This window comes from Anoplopoma fimbria, chromosome 16 (assembly GCF_027596085.1).
Source record: "Anoplopoma fimbria isolate UVic2021 breed Golden Eagle Sablefish chromosome 16, Afim_UVic_2022, whole genome shotgun sequence".
Classification (NCBI taxonomy): Eukaryota; Metazoa; Chordata; class Actinopteri; order Perciformes; family Anoplopomatidae; genus Anoplopoma; species Anoplopoma fimbria.
In genome coordinates, this window is record NC_072464.1 from 22,605,531 (window position 1) to 22,624,415 (window position 18,885).

Sequence of the window (18,885 nt, forward strand, 5' to 3'; positions counted from 1 at the left end):
CTTGTCCACCAAGGAGCAACCCCTGACTTCACGCGCTGGCGTCTTTTTCGTGACTCAATGCTAGTTGCTGCAGCTAACCGCTAACCGCTAACTAATAGTCCATCTTCTGGAGCTGCAGCGTGCTCACCGCTCTCCTTCCGCTGGGGTAGTCTCGTGGATGCGGGTAGGACGAGAGGAAGGTGCTGGGTGTTTTTCTCGTTAGTTTTTTTACTTTAATCTAATAAACATAAATTATCAAAGAAGCAGGGACCGCACAGCCCTCGCTTACTGGCACACACAAAGATGGCTAACCAAAATTGTAGGCGCCACAGGTGAAGATTATAAGCTAAAACAGTGTTTTGATATTCAGGTACTTTTGCCCTGCTGTTATTTAGAAGTTGGTTTTATTTTAATATCTGATAAATGTACATTTAGATTGTATGAACCCAGTAGTAGCAGGTGAAATGCTGCCCCCTATTGGATTGGAGCAGGTGGCCAGATCTTACACATTGCACCTTTAAAACTAATACACAAGCAGAATTTGTACAATAAAATAAAATCCCTACAACAAAATAAATGAGCTCTGAATGGTGTACAACGCTTGAACGTGTTGAATTACGGATCCGGTTTGCATCCAGTTGACAGAAGATTACAGGATTCTGTTTTGTCAAATTTCATGCTACTGCAAAAAGTCGGTGAAAGAAATGTTACTGATGGTCAACTGGCTGATGCTGTGCATGAGTGAGAAATTCAAATTTCCTTTTTTTATCCTACGCAGAATGGGGTTTTTGCAGAACTGAATGACAATAAGCTCCTCTCTATGTAAATGAAATTGCTTTTGTGCAAATCACATGAATAACTTCTAAAATGTTCAAATAAAAACTTGTATGCAAATTAGGCACTCATACAGTATAGGCAGTGTTGTCCCCCTTTTTCTTCTAGAACATTCACCACCACTGGAAAAATAAAACAAAGACAGCAGCGAATGCACGCATATCTTACAGGCCCGGCCTACATTTCCTGACTCGCAAAGTACAATTTAGTGAGTCCCGCTGTAATGTGGACCTCTCCCGCAATTTGAGGGTTTTTTCAAACAAAAATGTTTTGAGTTGTGCGCATTCCGGACGGACAGCAGCCGTCGCTCTTTGCCCATCACGTCGTCCCTCCTCGTCCACCCCTTTGCAGAACATTCACCTTTTTCGCTTTAAACATTTTTGCAACGACACAGCAGCTTGATTCTGACAGTTTCACCAACATCAAATACACTAACAGCTGTTAAGATTCAGCCACTTGCTTTGTACCGGAGCGTTACGAGAGTGGACGACAGGCTGCAGGCGTTTTTTGCAGTGTTCCTTGGGAGACTTTTCCAGGGGCACTATTTGTTTTTTGTCGTAAGAAAAAAACCCTGCAGCAGCGCTTCCAACTTGTTAGTCCTTTATACGAGAGAGGTAAGTTTGTGGCTTCGAGCGCACGCCGCGGTCAGATGTAGTACTCCTTCATGTTGTCCCTGACTGGGTTGTGGAGGTGCAGCTCTGTCCTGTAGTCCGTGTACATGCTGTGTCTGTTCTCCTCTTTGATGCTGCTGCTCCTCTGAGCCCGCCGCTGCTGGTAGAGGAGGCGGCTTATCACAGCCAGGGCGCACACGGCGATGAAGACCACCGCTGTGACCACACCTGAGAACACAGCAGGGCAGACGCATTAGAGGACGCCAGGAGGACAACGCTGCCCACCAGGGCTCTGTCCACATTAAATTCCTTTTCATCCTCATCTAATACTGTCAATGGTTATTTCCTTTGAACCGGGATGTTGCAGAGTTTACAGTTTTTTTTTGCAATTCCCAGGACACAGAAACGGGTACTTGTGGCACAATTATTAAAACCACTAACTCATGCAAGACTCATGCAACTCATTTCTGTGCCACGTCAGACTAAAATAACTCCTAACTTTAGATAACTGTATCAATGACCAGCGTAAACATGATGAATGGCACCTGCCCGTTCATGAGAATTTGACCTTAGCATAATTAACGACCCAATAATACCATATAAGGCTAACGCGTGCTGCCCCATATGTCCCTTATTTAAGTCCTGCTTTTGGGAGATCCATAAAGAAAAGTCTATAATTTCTAACAGCATCAGCAGCTAAATGAAAGGACCTGCTAAAGATGAGGAAAGGTGAAAAAAATAACGAGTGCTGTTAATGCCGTGTCACCTGAGGGGTCGTACTCTCGCTGAAATAAAGAAGAAATAGTCATATGAAAAACCTCTCACCGCAGCAACGGGATCAATGACTGCAACGGGAGAGGTTCAAATCATTTAAGATGCTCATATTGATATTGTAATGTTAAACAATAGCATCATTAGTCAATTTTAAATTAATGGTGACATCGTTAAGCTATATTAATTAATTTAGAATTATACTAGCCTATAGTTCAAATTGCAGTCAAACAGGAAAATGCAACATAATTATGAAGTGTAATTTATGCAGGGTTTTCTTACTCAGAGTTGCTTCAAAATAATGAAACATAGAATCAATTGGTGAAGAACTTGGAAAATATCAGACTAATTGCACATGACTCCTCTGACTCCTCTGGACCACTCATATATTTACAGTTATCCATCTCCTCATCTAACTCTCAGCAAGAAAGCAAATAGGCGTGTTTGTAAAATATGATGATATATTTCGTTAAACCCCATAATATGTCTGTTTCTAGTCACAATATCACACCATTTATTGAGAATTTCTAAAGGCAGCATCTCATAACAAGCTGAAGTTCAAGTTATTTATTGTGTTGCATGTGTTGATCAACTACTCTTGGGCTGCTGTTAAGTGCAAATAAAAAAACACCAGTTCATCTGTTATCCACCAACTCCCCGTGAAAGCAATTATCTCTTCCCCCCATAGCTAACTGTGTTAATACATTTGGGATCAGATCTAAAGTGTATTTCCCAAAATGTCCAGCTATTCCTTTCATTGGTTTTATTGGTTTACTGATCCAGCAGAAAAGCTCGGGGCGTTCTCATTTGTCGACAACAATTTGAAAGGAGACGAAAAATACAAGGAAATGTTTCCCTGTTTAGAAAGCACAAAGAAAGCCTTAAACATTATCATCAACATCATCACCATCACCCTCAATTCAATTTAAAACAAAACTGCATGAGTGGTAGTGATGAGAATGAGCCTGAGCTGAGGCTGAGTTATCAAGAGACCAGAAGAAAAAAAAAAAAAAAAAAGGGAATTAAGACCGAGGCAAATTGAGAGAATGACAAATAACAAACAGTTGGGACTCATTTTCAATTAAGCAAAGAAAAACAAACCAGAAGCACAGAAGAAAAAAAGAAAAAACAGACCTGCTATCACAGCCAAATCCTTCTGGGTGCTGCTGCCGTGCTGCTCCTTGTCTTTATTTGCTGTTACAGTTTGATCTGGAGGAGCACAAACAGACAAATTAACAGACATGAATGTCCCGTCATCATACAGGTGGTGCATGTTTGCTGCTGAGATCTCTGGAATCTCTGGTTGACACTTCACTGCCAAGCTCTAGAATATAACACTGAATTATATTACATAATAACCAAATTAAAGGGTGACTAAGGTATTTTTCTAACCCTTCCCCGTGTTTTTGTGTCTAAGTGATTGAGGGAGAACGATGCAGACGGCAGCTGCTTAACGTGCTGTTATATAATCGCTGGGGGAATCTCCTCACTGTCAATGTTCGTCCACTAAAGGAGTTTGTTTCTGCCAGTGACAGACTCTTTTTTGATTGTTATTCTAAGTGTCTGACAACATTATGGAAAAAACCTGCAGAGAAATAAAAAAAAAAATCTTTACGTTTTGTTTCCTATTTGTTATTCAATGGTGGAAATGTGCGTGAGAGTCAGAGAGAGGAGTGTCTATGTGTGTTGGAGAACAGAAAATGTAGCTTAGTGTTATCTAAAAGATTTCCAACATCATCGTTGAATATTTTGATGATTTCAACAATGTGGATGAGACTTCTCTGAGCGAGAAACACAATTACAAACAGACCGAATGAACTGAAAGGTTAAAGAAAAAGGTTGTATTTCTCTGTAGGGTTCTTTCCATGATTTTATCAGACACTTGTAATACCAATGTGAGCCTGTCTGTGGCAGAAACAAGAACTTTTAGTGGATGTACAATGATGGAGATCACATTGCAGAACGTTTAGCGGCTGGCGTCTGCACTGTTCTCCCTCAATACTTGACTAAATTCAACAATTGTTTTCCCATTCAGTCACAAAGACACAAAAACGTGAAAAAAAAATAGAAAAATACCAAAGTTACCCATCAACCTTTACTATCAAGATACACCATGAGTGAAGACTTTACCACCATGTTGAAGTGAAAGGCATGCACAAAAAGTACAGACACATCCTTTGACCTTACCATGGACTTAAAACTTGCATGGATATAATCCTTCAGCGAAAAAATAATAATCAGACAAATAACCGGATTAACTGACGAGACATTAAGCTGATTTCTTCATCGTGTTTTGGCAGCTATGTGCAGCAGCAGTATCTCTATTCACCACACGGCCTTGATAAATACATTATTAATGCTTGCAGAACAAGATTGAAAAATCTGATCCTCCTGGCAACAATAAGCATTTTTTAGTGGAAGCACATTGACGGTGATAAAGTTGCCCCGAGCGATATTATTGCAACCCGTTTAGCGGCCGCTGTCCCTCAGTACTGGACCAATTTCCACAATTGCTCTTCCCATTAGTCACTTAGGCACAAAGGAAAATGAAAAAGTTATGCGCTCACTTCGATTTCATTTAACTGCATATCTCTCTGGTTGGTCAAATGACTTTCAAATGTCGTCGACATCGTCTCATCTCAATATCTTCAACCTTAAGTTTCCCTCTCTGAGGAACACGGCGGTCAGAAGGACGGAGGTGTTGATGATTGAGGGTCAGCTGATGCGTGCTGACACATTTTAACCTGTGCCCAAGCGGCACCCTGAATGCATCATGACGGTGAATAATGGTGAATGAGGCCGGAAGCGAGTGGCTGTCTCAGTTTATAGCTCCACGAGATGAGCCGTTCCATGTAGCTGCCAAAAAACACATTTATTTATCATTGTACTCTGAATGAGAGAATCTCTGTGCGTCCGCCAGCTCGATCTGGTGCCTGACAGACGGGACAATTAGGACGGCATCTGAGAGGTATTCATGTTTTTATGATATATATTTAAATATATGTTGCGGCAATATGGTCAGATGTAAGCAACGCCCAGAGCCTGTCCATCCTGTCGAAGTCACTGACTCTGTTAAATATGTTTTTATGTCAAAACATTAGTTGTTGCAGCTTTTTAAAGAAGTCAAACTATAACTGTGTTCTCCATTAAAGTGCAGATTGATAAAAAAGACATTTGTGTCATTGTTATGACGCTGGTATGGACATTGGTAAAAACTGAAATGCATGTGTGCTTAGAGAGACTGTAATTCATTTCACAAGTTGGAAGCCACTTTTAAAAAAACTGTGAAAGCTCAACAGGAAGCGGATTAGACTGATAGTTCTGCTTTGAGTTGATTTGTTCATTTTCCGTCTCAGGCCTGCGACACAAAGACAAGTTAGTGGGTTAGCAGCTATTTTTGAGGCCTCTGGTAGCACAAAACTAGGTCACTTATAACCAGGATTGATCATCATGGTGTCGCATGCTTAAATCTACAACCTGCTCTAAGGAAGTCCACCTTTTTTCTAAAAGTGATCGGATCATTTCACTGCAGATCAGAGAGAAGGAGAAGAGTGAGTGGTCCATGAAGCGAAAGAGGCAAGAAAGAGACAAACAGCTAAACAGCAACAACAAGAACATCCTGGTAGACGGGTCGCCCTATATGCCTGATATCGAATCCGATCATTGGATCCATCCCTAATCACTTCGATCCCGCATTATCAGTAAACCGTATTATCTTTGAACCGCTTATCCTGTTCTGGGTCAAGGGGATGAGATGGAGCCGATCACAGCTGACATTGGGCGGGTCGCCATGCTATCGCAGACAGACAACCATCCACGCAATCATTCATGCAAAGGAAGACATGCAAGCTCCATATAGAAGGGACGTCCAGCTGGAAATCGAACCCGGGGCCCGTCTTGATACGAAGTCTACCGTGCAGCCCCTGCACCTTCTAATAAAGGCTAAAAAAAAATCCCAACCCTGAAATTTATCAGGGCTGCAGTTCTTTTTACTGTTGATTAATGTGTCAATTATTCTTTAATGAATCGTTAAGTCTATGGGATGTCCATCATTTCCCCTTCAAATAACTTGTTTCGACACCCATGAGAAAAGTGATGTACAGCAGCAGAGAGAAAAGCAGCAAAGCCCCATACTCAAGAAGCTGAAACCAGAAGATTCTGCTGAATAAACAACCTCCTCATTGTTTAGAAACCTTCACCTTTTGTCATTTCACCTTGAAGAAAACTAGAAAAATAAGTTTAGCACACTCTGGCTCCACATCTCTTTTATTCAGGTGACATTTCAACAATCATGATGTGTGTGAGTGTGTTTACCTTGTGTGTGTGTGTGTGTGTGTTTTTACCTTGTTGTGTGTGTGTGAGTGTTTTTACCTTGTTGTGTGTGTGTGTGTGTTTTTACCTTGTTGTGTGTGTGTGAGTGTTTTTACCTTGTTGTGTGTGTGTGAGTGTTTTTACCTTGTTGTGTGTGTGTGTGTGTGTTTTTACCTTGTTGTGTGTGTGTGTTTTTACCTTGTTGTGTGTGTGTGAGTGTTTTTACCTTGTTGTGTGTGTGTGAGTGTTTTTACCTTGTTGTGTGTGTGTGTGTGTTTTTACCTTGTTGTGTGTGTGTGAGTGTTTTTACCTTGTTGTGTGTGTGTGAGTGTTTTTACCTTGTTGTGTGTGTGTGTGTTTTTTACCTTGTTGTGTGTGTGTGAGTGTTTTTACCTTGTTGTGTGTGTGTGAGTGTTTTTACCTTGTTGTGTGTGTGTGAGTGTCTTTCACCTTGTTGTGTGTGTGTGAGTGTTTTTACCTTGAAGTGTGTGCGAGGTGGACTCCGCCAGCGCTCCACAGTTGGATTGCACCAGCGGACCACGGATGGTGACCAACGAGCTCCCGCGATTCGTCAGCGCTGCCTTCAGCGGAGCGACGTGATTGAACTGGACCGAGGAGAGGCAGCCAATGAAACCTTTGGAGGCCGCTTGCATCACTTCCTCGTCGAGGTTCTCCTTCCCTGTAAAGATACAGAAGATTAGGGACAACGCATTTTGTTACCGATTCTTACAGTAAGTTCAGACCATATTGGGGGCATTTTTACCCAGTGTTTGTTTCTGGACATGGTGGGAGGACTTACTGGTGACTTTGCCCAATGTCAGGGACCTGATTAAGATCAGCTCTGCATCAGATGACAGTGTGTACTTTCTGTGGATGTCCTGGTCGATCTGGTTGAGTGGAGAGAAATCAAATAACAAGGCAATTACAAGAAATCTAAACCGAGGTAACACCGGCAGCAGCAGCAGCGCATTTCAATACATTATAGATCCAGACCCGTCTCATCTCTACCGCTTCATGACACCCGTATCCGCCCACCGTTAGCTTTGAAGTGATTTAGTCCTCACGCTTCTGCACCCCCCCCCCCCGCCCCACATGCTGACTCAGTTGCGTCACTTAACTTGATGATCTGCAATAAAACACTGCAATGATTTTGATTGCGTCCACTTCCGTTTATAAAATGCCTGCAGTGCTACATGTAATAAACCCCGCTGATGGCACGGCTAACAATCGATTTCATTGCACTGGGTGATTACTTGGAAAACCATTTCTCCATTGTTATGTGTTTGGACCACAGGTAGAAAATCAAACTCCAGTTCCTTACTGGTGTGTGATAAACAGAGTCATTCATTAATAAGTGTTGACATTGTTTGTTTGTTTGTTTGTTTGTTTGTTTGTTGATACTCAAGAATAATATTTCATGTATTTTACATTGGGATGGTATTTCACACGTCTTTACTGTATTGTTGACAAAGCTGCTCATAACTGCCCAAAGTCAAATATGTTGAAATTGACTGAATAAATATGGAGCTTTCAACCATATTTAATGGTCTCGTAATCACTTGTGGAACTTTGGATTTGCGATAAAAGTGAGTCCTATTTAAGGACCTAATGAAGACTGTGTATTAGATTGTGAACAATTTAAATGTTTCCAAGATCTGCCTTTACAGTGAGATCATGAATTCCATCAGTTGCAGTCTCATAGTTTCTGAAGTGAAGATAACGTTGTCGGTACCGTTCACAAACAGGCTCAGTTTTGTGTTGTAAACCAAAGAATAATCACTTAAAACAGATCCTCATTGTTCTCCGAGAAGTTTGCTGGAGGTGATGTAGTGTCGGCCCAGTGAGCACTGCACCAGAGTCCGTTTAAAAAATGTTAAATTTCTTGTCAGCAACCGGTCATTTGGTTGCACTTAGGAGGCAATTTGGCCTTTTGTGCTCCGATTAAAATGGCATGCAGTTAATACGGCAATTACAATTTAGTTTGAATGAAAACTCAACTTGTGGCATTCACTCGAAGGAAAAAAACAGGAGTAAGAGGCAAAGCTGCTTTAAAAGCCCAGGTTCCCATTATAATTAAGGGCTTTTCAGTGGATCTAAGTAACACAGATGTGAAAAGAGGTTCATGAGGATTATGAAAAGCAACTGAAAAAGTTTGGAAAAGTATTAAAAAAAAAAATAGAAACCTCCATCAAAGTGTTACATTTGTGAAAGAATTCGGTGTGGTGTTTTGTTACCTTGTAGGGCTGTATTTTATTTTATATTTTAGTTTGCTTCTACTGTTCAGTTACTTGCAAAAAAGTCTAAAGCACCAACATGAAGAATAACTGTGATAAAACTGTGATCTTTCCTGAAATAAATCTTGACATGAAATTGTTGCCATATCTCTCCCTGCTATCTGAAAGTCTTTGAGTAAATGGTATTTTGGCAATCTGAAAAAACAGATTATGCTTATATTTCATCTGAATTTGAAGAGCACATTTGTCAACAAAATACTATATCATAAAACAGCTCAGCTTAATTTATGGATCAGAGGGAATGCAAAGTGTATTGCAAGGAATCGTAAAAGATGGTCAGGGAGTGCAAAAGGTAATGCAAGGGAGCAAAGAAGTCTTGCGAGGTGTTGGTGGCTCACACTGCTCACCTGTACATAGACGTTTTTTCCCACTCGGTGGATCCTGATCCGATGGAGTCGTCCGTCTGCCAGGTTAGTGAGGACGGGGCTGAACACATCTGGACTCCTGTCGGTCTGAAGGTGATACCAGATCTGAAGACTCCCTGGACACAAGGCATGAAAAGACATGTGAGCTCTCAACTGAACCCCAAAACCCTCCGGGAAAACTGAAAAGTGTGTTTTCTTCAAATCTGTAACGTTTATCCAAGCAAGAAGCTGTAAAAACCATCATTGTTGTAAGATTGTTATCTTTCTGACTGTCCTTGAACACATCAAACGCTACCTTGAGAAAAAGCCACCAAACAAAGCTTAAAAATTGTGATATTTCATTAAAAACATTTTATTCTACATGTCACATTTGAAGCCTTGTCCTGAATAAACCTTTTAATTTAACCAGATTCTGTGAAAAGCATAAAATTCTTAGCTCTTCAGCCCCAACTGGGAAGCCATGATTGATTTGGCTGAGACCAACAGTCACCTGACAACAATTCTGTGAAACCTTGGACAGAACTGCAGGCTTCTTAACACAGAGCATTGGGGAGAGGAGAGGCAGTAAGTAGAGGTTGTAAAAATGCAAATATCTCAATATGCATAGCACGAAAAGCTTCCATTTATTTTTCAAACATTGGCAGCACTTGGAGAAATGTTTGATAAATAGATTCCATTGTTTTCCAATTTTTGTAAAATAAATGATTGTGGAAATTCAACTTGCGTTTATCTTTGTATTGATTTATGGCATTAAGACTGCTATTAGACATACACTTTTGTGCTCAGTGCATATTTAAAAGCCACACACCGGAGTCCAGTCCACCAACATGTCTTCAAGGCTCTAAGTGTGTGAGCATTGCGTTGGGATTCCAGATAGCAGAAGAGAATACACCGATTTACCGAAATGATGTGGCTGCTCATATATAAATAGACCTCTCTATCTAAACTTCTTCAATTGCCTTGTGAGATATACAAATATTTATCTGTGAGCTCTTTGCTCCCACACAGAAAAAGAAAAAAAAAGTCAATATGTGCTCAGTGTTCCTCCCACACACACACACACACACACACACAATCGCTGCCAGATCAAAGAGTCAGATAGCTATGCATTGTCAAGTGGAGCTAGGTCAATATTACAATTCCCGGTCTGTAGGTGAAGGGCTCTGTGTAGTGATTCATTTCAAATCCTGAGGGTGCTCCTGTAGATGAAGGTCACCGTGGATGAAGTGTCTCCTCCTGCCCTTCAGTGTTTACAGAGACCCGGGGAACATGGGAGTTCTGTTTTACCACAAAAGAGTGACTTACAGGACACTGACACTGACTCCCACTAACAGCCGCACTGTCAGTCAATATGATGCTCCAAAGTTTGGATACAGCTTAAAGGCTGTCAGCTTAAAGCTTTGAGGCCTTTTTTTTTGTGCTGGAGAAGCTGACAACGCTGAGATACGGCGCTGACAGCAGGAAATACTCTGTAACAAGCGAGGACCTTTTTCTGAAGTTTTTCTCCAGACTTAAAGTGGAACAGTTTAGTCCAATGGCTGTCAGGTCTTTTTGGTGTTTATTGTCTTATGTTTTTGTTTGCAGTCTAAGGTGTTTTTTTTAAATCTCTGCTAGGGGTAAGCCTGTGGGGAGATAATGTGTTCAGTTGTGTGTGAGCATGCGTGCATGCATCTGTCTGTCTGTCTGTCTATGGCTAATCAGTCCAATCAGTCCAATATTTCCGTGCTCATTTATGACCGTTAGCTCAGGACTTCTCTTTGTTAAAGTGATTTACACTATCTGAAATGTTATCAACAACTGCTTAGTAGCAAAAGAAAATTCCAACAATCAGCTAGGCTAAAAACAAGCCTTACCTGGTCTGTTGAGGGCCACATTTTGGGATTTGTTCTAGATCAGAACCTGACATTAAAAGAGAAGTTTGGTCTCACTTTGAATCCAAGCATCTGCAGATTAATTTCATACCAGATATGTTATGATCCACTAAAGTCTAAGGCATGATACAAGATGAGTAAATCCCTATTTTTGTTATCAGGATGACTGATGGAGATTCAGCTCTCCTTTGTTTAGGAGTGATGGAGGGGTAGACACAGCTGCCACAGATCTGCACTCTACTTAGTGAAGTTAAAACATATTCTCCTTTGGATGTTCAACAACTTTTTATTGTGCATCTGGACTAATGCAATGTATTGGACTGTAGAACTCAAAATGATTGAAGATGCAGTGGAGAAGCAGAACAGCGGAGGGTAAATCTATTCATTAGCCCATAATCAGTTAGTGTGGGCGGCTCTGGTATTATGTTCACTCTGGCAGCTGCAGCAGCAGTAAGAAACACATTAGCTGCCTGTTCACTGTCAGCCTCACTTTTAGGTTCTGCTCGACACCATGCAAATGAACTAGAGATATCCCAATGTGTTAATTAAGTGTCCCCTTAGACGCCTCGAGACATCCCGTGTTTCACACAATGTTTTGACAGGCAAATCTCCACGTCCTTGCAATCACTTCCTGTCAGAGGTTAAAAACAAACAAAAAACAAAAATACTTTGGTTGCTCGAGTGCGGTGGGATTATGATTGATTCATTTAAGTGGATTCTTGAAATGGCGATCTCCCAGTGAACCCTGGCTTGTCTCGTTTGTAGTGCGAATGTAAAGTGGACCAGCTCGCTGTCAAAGGAAGCAATCTCCTGTGTAATTATGCAAAAAATAAATGAGTTGGTAACCACGGTAATGCAATTGTGTCAGCTTGTGAGAGCAGGGGATTTTCCCTTATCAGAAGCTGAGCTTTGTACAGGCCCTGTTCTGGTCCTGTTTCTACCGATTGTCATTATTTGACATCGGGGCGAGTTGTGAGTAATTACACTCATAACCACCTACTTCTTTGAGAGCTCTCTGTCACAACAACACCAGTTAAATAAATGCTTTAAATGTGACATGTTATTCCGAAAACATATTTGTACAAACTACCAGTATCTCTCTGCAAACTGTATGTCTGATGTGGAGTCGGACAGAGGTGAAACTGGATGGTGACCCACAGCTAATGACCTACAACAGATTTCTCCATTTTGGACCCTCCGGCTCTCCGTTCCCTCAAAGATCAGCACTGTCAAAACAGTTCGCTATTAGTTGAAAATGCAAATTGTTAAAGGTCACCAAAGTTGAATTATTTGCACTGATTCCACAATTAGAAAAAAGAAAAAAGAAAAGAGAAGAAACAATTGATTTACTTCAGTCCTGTGAGGGAATCCAATAATTGCCAAGTGGGTTATAAAAAATGTGAAATACTTGAGCATGTAAGTAGATAGTTTGACAGTTGGTTTAATCACTGAGCCACTTAGCTGGAAATCCCCAAAAATATTCCACTTCTGCTCATCCCTCCAAAAGATAAACCCTTAAAATGAGGCAACATGATGACCTCACTGTCATCATGTTAATTGCGTCACAATTTATCACATAACAGTCATTTCAACTGAGGGCTGCAGATCTGAAGGCTTCATATGTCAAGCAGTATGTTTCATTCTAAATCTTTGTTGCCATATGATGATGTAAACTATACAGTATTTCTTCTGACAGGGATTTTGAATTGTTTCAAATGGCCAACGTGGACAACCACCAAGAAACTGCTACTGTAAGCAGCATTGCTGTGGTGTATGTAACTAGGTGGAGAATGTGTTTGCCAACAACGCAGTTGCTAAATTTATATCTGGCTGGCTGCGTAGGCTAAGTTCCTGTTTTCTCCACGTCAGTGATGAAAGGTATAGATAACATTCAAGTATATAAATACTCAAATAGAAAATGCAGATCTCTGCCAGGTGAGCCTCCCTCTGCACGACCAAACAAAGAAGAGCTGAATCCCACTCAGTAGTTCATCACGGATCCCTTACAGTCAAGATTGCAGTGAAAATAATGAGGATTTAATCATCTCATATCTGGCCAAACATTAGCATATCATAACATATCAGGTATAGAATGAATCTGCATATGCTCCAGTTCAAAATGAGACCAAACTTTTCTATGGATGTCTGTTTTCGAGCCACGACAAAGGTCAAACAACTAAGTAGGTAAGGTCAGTTTTTAGCGAAGCCCATTTCCAGAAATGCCATTTGTTGATCACTAGCAGACCCTTCGAGTCAGCAGCCAATGCTGGTATAAAACAGTCACTGTAACCACGAGAGGTCCTTGAGCATGCAGTCATAAATGAGCATAAAAAATGTTATTTTCATGGGACCAGTTATATGAGAGATTAGCCTTGGACAGACACACACACACACACACAATTGAACGCATGATCTCCCCACAGGCTTGTGCCTGGCGGAGATAACTATATATGTCATTGTGGTGAGTTATGACTCTGTAGCAGCTCTTTTTTAAATTTTTTTTATTTTATCCGATGAATGTGAAACCTGTACGTACCGTTCTTGGCCAGGATGACAGCGATGTATTGCTGGCTGAGGGTGCTGACAGTGAGCAGCATGGCCGGCCTCTGGGCGGTGACAAAGCTGAAGGCCATGTCCTCTCTGGCCCTGCTGCTGCTTTCTGTGGACACACTGGAGGCCTGGGAGCGTCTGTTCTGCATCACCGAGAAGGGCTCCTGGAAGGTGTAGGTCACTGAGGACTCCATGTCGAAGGACACCGACACCTCTGCAGGACACACAGAGGGAATAAAATAAGGTTAGGGGAGCTCTTATACAACTATCTTTTAAAACAAGATTAAAAGACTGAAATCCAGCTCATAGCCTCCAGATGCTGCAAAGTTCATTACACCCTCAAAATATAAAAGAGTGTTAGCTGGAAAAATCAACACAACTCGATCAAAAGTGGGGTAAAAAATTGAATTTGTGCCCAGTGGATACAGCTCGAGGTAAGACACTGTTTTGAATGAAAATCTGTCCAAAAACAATGTCTTTTTTCAGAGATGCAGCGGTGTGTATATGCAGGTACACAAGAACTCTCTGGGCATTTACTCTATGTTTACTGTGTACCTATATTCCATCTTGCAGAATGAAGCTGCAGCAGTACATGTTATTGTATTCCGTGGTATTTTCTGCACAAATGAAACTTCTGTTATCTTAACAAAAAAGGATTTCAGGAACACAAATTAGGTGGAGGGATATAAAAATGGAGCTTATTGGAAAATATGAAGCAAATAGGAAGCGAAACGTCAAAGCACATTATAACACTATATCAAAGAAAAGACGATGATTTGGTCAACAAATCACAGGGACTGAAACTACTCTTACCTCAACAGAACTCTCTTAACAAGCCAGCTTGTGCCAAATTCCACGTTTTGTTGGGTGGAAAAGCCAAAATTTGTTACCTTGAAAATCAAATACATTGCTCCTAGATCAAAGAGGGAGTAGTAGGAGTGCGGAAGGAATGGAAGCCTGTCTTGTTTGACATTGCTGGACACATTTACAATGCGAGTGCCTCAGTGGTACCAAAATAAGAAGTAAATCACCATGGCGACCCCTATTGCCTTTTGGTTTTGAAGCCTTGAGTTTTGGATTTTGGTTGTTGCCATCTTTTGTTTTTTAGAAGCAGGAGTGACAAAAGACGGTGGTGCTAAGTGCAACTTAACGCTGAATAAGACATTTTAAGGCACACAAAATGTTACAATTAACTTTCTTAAAGTGAAAACACACTGTGAAAGGGTTAAAGTTGTAAGACCAAAACACAAAGAACTCCCAAACCGGCCAACGCCGTGGAAACAACCTGTCAATCACAAGGTAGCACCGCCCTAAAGCATCCCCTGCTTTATGGTCTGTTTGACTCTAAATGGAGCATCATTTACTAAATGAACATCATGCTGTATTGAAGAAGACTTGAAACTAGAGATTGAGACCATAAACTCATGTTTACAATGTTTACTGAGGGAATAAATCAAGAGAGAAGTAGAGTCATTTTCTCATAGACTTCTATACAACCAGAGGAGTCGCCCCCTGATGGACAGTAGAAATAATTCAGGTTTAAGACACTTTCGCATTAGCTTCACTTCTCAGAACCCAAGGTTGCTGCCTGGCAGTAACACAGTTTCTGCTAGTAGCACATCCACTCATAATCTCTTGGCAACTCATTCATTCATTCATCTTCCGTAACCTGTTTATCCAGTTAAGGGTCACAGGGGTGCTGGAGCCGATCTCAGCTGTCAATGGGTGAAGGCAGGGTTCACCCTGGTCAGGTCTCCAGTCTGTCACAGGGCTGACATATAGAGACAAACAACCACTCACACTCACATCCACACCTACGGGCAATTTAGAGTCTTCAATGCACCTCAGCTGCATGTCTTTGGACTGTGGGAGGAAGCCGGAGAACCCGGAGAGAACCCACGCTGACACAGGGAGAACATGCAAACTCCTCACAGAAGGTTGTCCAGCCCGGGAACTGAACCCGAGGCGTCAGTGCTAACCACTACACCACCGTGCAGCCCATCTCTAGGCAACCGCTTCATATAATTGCTGGTGAACGTTCTGATATATTTATACACTAAATAAAGGCCAGAAAAGAAAAGTGACATTTTGTTTTGCAAAGAGGCAATGTTCATTTAATCATACCCTTGCTTTTAAAGTGCAGCACTTTCATTATGTCAGAACTTCAGAAGCCATAGAAATTCTGCCATCGTGCTATGATACATCTGAAAGCACTTATCTCAGAGCTGCTTTATACACCTGAAAGTTTAAGACGCAGATCAAAGGGAGAGTCTATAACCTACAGGTGACACGTCTGATAGGCACCACAACAACGCAGCCAATTCGTGTTGAGATCCAAGTCGTAATGAAGCAGAAAATATCTTTGAACAGCAGTCGGATTAACTGTATCCTGGCATTGGGTGCCGCTTTCATAATCAACACACAGAGCAAGAGGGTACAGTGTAAATAGTGCATTGTGGTCCGTCACATTTTGCAGCCAGATTTTCTAACTCTCCGTCCTCAAAGTATATCTCTCTACATATATGATCTGTCTGCTCAGCCTGCTGCTCTGGCGGGCTTCGCTTGTGTCGGCGTCTGTGCTCGCAGCAGATAATTTGGTCTAATGCATTTTAAATGTTCCTGGAGTCTGGAGCCAGGACAAGTATTAATTACCTCTCGCATCACTTGCATTTTTATCGATGCGCCGTAATGGAATAACCTTGGCAATGATCGATTATTTATTTGTTGTAATCTACATTAACCTTTTTAATTACATTAAGTGTGGAGCTTTAGTTGTCCATCATCAGGACTCACCTTGGTTACAGGTGGTTCCTCCGTACGCCGACTGGGAGCAGTCGCACACGTAGCCGTTGCTCTTCTCGATGCACCTCCCTCTGTTGTGGCAGAGGGAGGTGGAGCCGCTGCAGTAGCCGGGACATCCGGAGGTCACACCCGGCGTCATCCTGGCCCTCTCCTCCAGATCGAAGCCCACGCCGTTGACCGTCAGAGTCCGGATGCAGCCCAGGAAGCCTCGCTGCTGGGATGCCGTTCCGCCTGCGAGGAGAACAGCATGTGCTCAGATGTATCTTTGATGGTTTTTATTCCCTTTAAGGCTGATGAGGATTTAAAACAAACAGTTGCTTAATTCCAGTCTAGAGCATCTCTGTAGGCACTGGAGCGTTGAGTTCTCATTAAGACTAAATATAAACGTCACTGTGAGATGCACATAGAAAACAAATGTTCATGACAGGTGATAATTAATGCTTCATAGAGGTGGGAGACTAATGACTTTTTATGTAAACGTATCACATTGTTATTATGCCTAATAATTTCTCCAGGAAAAACATAACAAACCATTCGAACAGGTGGGTATCATTTTCTTTCATGCTCCCAGGAGGCTGACAAATTATACTTCAATCAAGGTTTTGATTTTGTCTGGCAGATGTCTAGTGGTATATGTTGATGGTATACAGCAGGGATTCCATATGGTACTGCATGTAATATTGAGCAAACGACGCATTTCTATTGGGAGGGGCTTTCGATTTTCTTTCTCCAGGAGAGATATCATACATGCTAATGCCACTAGCGGTACTGTTTAGGGCTATATGGCTTTTCTATGAGTCTGTGCTGCCTGCTGTTGGTTCGGGACAAACACAGGTCATTTCTCCCCATCTGAAAGAGACGTCTTATTGTGGTCTGGGTTAGTGCCATTAATGCTACTAGCTTCCGTTTCCAGAGTGTATCTATGTTCCAGCAGGATCCTGTGTTCTCCAGCTCAATATCCTCTTAATATGACGGATTAACAAGACCTTTCAAAGGGTTTTATGTGGTCAGCTATATTTCTTCTTTGGGTCAAATGTTCAATGTATGTTTCGCTAGATCAATATGTTGAAATCACCCACCTGCTATATACAACCTACTGATGTTGTACTCCTTGAAACCTACACCCTCAAAATTGCGAAGAAGAAAGCTTTCTTTCTCCACAGTGGCTGAATGGATTTTTAATAATTAAAACTGCAATTTAAATGCTTGTCTTCCTTGGTTCTTTTGCAATTCGAACGGCAAAGATAGCCATTGCCAATCTCTGACAATGAGGACCCTGGAAACATATGACCTTGGGGACATTGGACTCTGTGAACTTATGACCTTAGGATATAGGACCTTGGTAACATAGGGGCCTGGGTTACAAGATCCTTGGAACACAAGACCCTGGGAACAAAGGACCGTGGGAACAAAGGACCCTGTGAGCATTGGTCCCTGGAAAATCATATGTCCCTGGGAACTTAGGATCCTTGAATACAGGACCCTGTGGAACATATGACCTTGGGGACAAAGAACTCTAGTATATAGGACTCTTGGAACATAGGTCCCTGGGAACTTAGGACCCTTGAATACAGGACCATGGGAACATAGGACCTTGGGAACATAGTACCCTAGGATATAGGACCCTGGGAACATAAGATCCTAGGCACATAGGACCTTGGGATATACGGAATTGGGAACATAGAACCCTGGGAACATAGGAACCTGAGATACAGGACCCTTGGAACATATGACCGTGGGAACATAGGACCCTTGAATACAGGACTCTGGGAACTAATGACCTTGGGGACATAGAACTCTAGTATATAGTACTCTTGGAACATAGGTCTCTGGGAACTTAGGACCCTTGAATACAGGACCAGGGAAACATAGGTCCTTGGGAACATAGTACCCTAGGATATAGGACCCTGGGAACAGAGGACCCTTGGAACATAAGATCCTAGGCACATAGGACCTTGGGATATACGGCATTGGGAACATAGAACCCTGGGAACATAGGACCCTGGGGACATATGATTTGGGAACGTAGGACCCTCATAAGAAAGGACCCTGGGAACATATGATTTGGGAACGTAGGACCCTCATAAGAAAGGACCCTGGGAACATATGACCTTGGGATGTATTCATGTCTAAAATACAACAGACGTGGAACTATTACAATGTTATTTCTTAACCTGCCTGGTTACGCAAAGGTTGGTTTTCCATAACGAACATTTAGATCACCATAAAGAGAAATATTACATTGTTGTAATTTGTACGTGCACTGAATATGTTGTATGTTCTTGTAGATAGTATTTCTATTTTTTTTCTCTTCATTTTTATAAAGATGTTAGTAATTCATCATCTACTTTTCCAAACTGGTAACCACTTTTAAAATAGCAGGGAAAGCCTTAATAGCGGGCATAAGCACGTTGATCTTTTGAGAGAACGTCGTAAAAAAAACACCTTTGCACCGTCTTATGAAAACAATTAAATCTTCACCTAATGACAAGTTCTT

At 41.6% G+C, this 18,885-nt stretch overlaps 1 protein-coding gene across 1 annotated transcript in view; it reads right to left on the bottom strand.

Moving 5' to 3' along the window:
* Positions 1-999: 999 nt before the first annotated feature.
* cntnap5a (contactin associated protein family member 5a) overlaps positions 1,000-18,885 on the bottom strand; it is a 71,852-nt gene continuing 53,966 nt past the window's right edge. The window contains exons 16-22 of the mRNA XM_054615065.1: positions 16,380-16,619; positions 13,573-13,800; positions 9,148-9,281; positions 7,306-7,393; positions 6,985-7,185; positions 3,330-3,404; positions 1,000-1,652 (exon numbers count right to left, since the gene is read on the bottom strand). Of these exons, the coding sequence (XP_054471040.1) occupies positions 1,459-1,652; positions 3,330-3,404; positions 6,985-7,185; positions 7,306-7,393; positions 9,148-9,281; positions 13,573-13,800; positions 16,380-16,619 (1,160 nt within the window). The 3' untranslated portion in view covers positions 1,000-1,458. The remainder of the gene's footprint in view (positions 1,653-3,329; positions 3,405-6,984; positions 7,186-7,305; positions 7,394-9,147; positions 9,282-13,572; positions 13,801-16,379; positions 16,620-18,885) is intronic.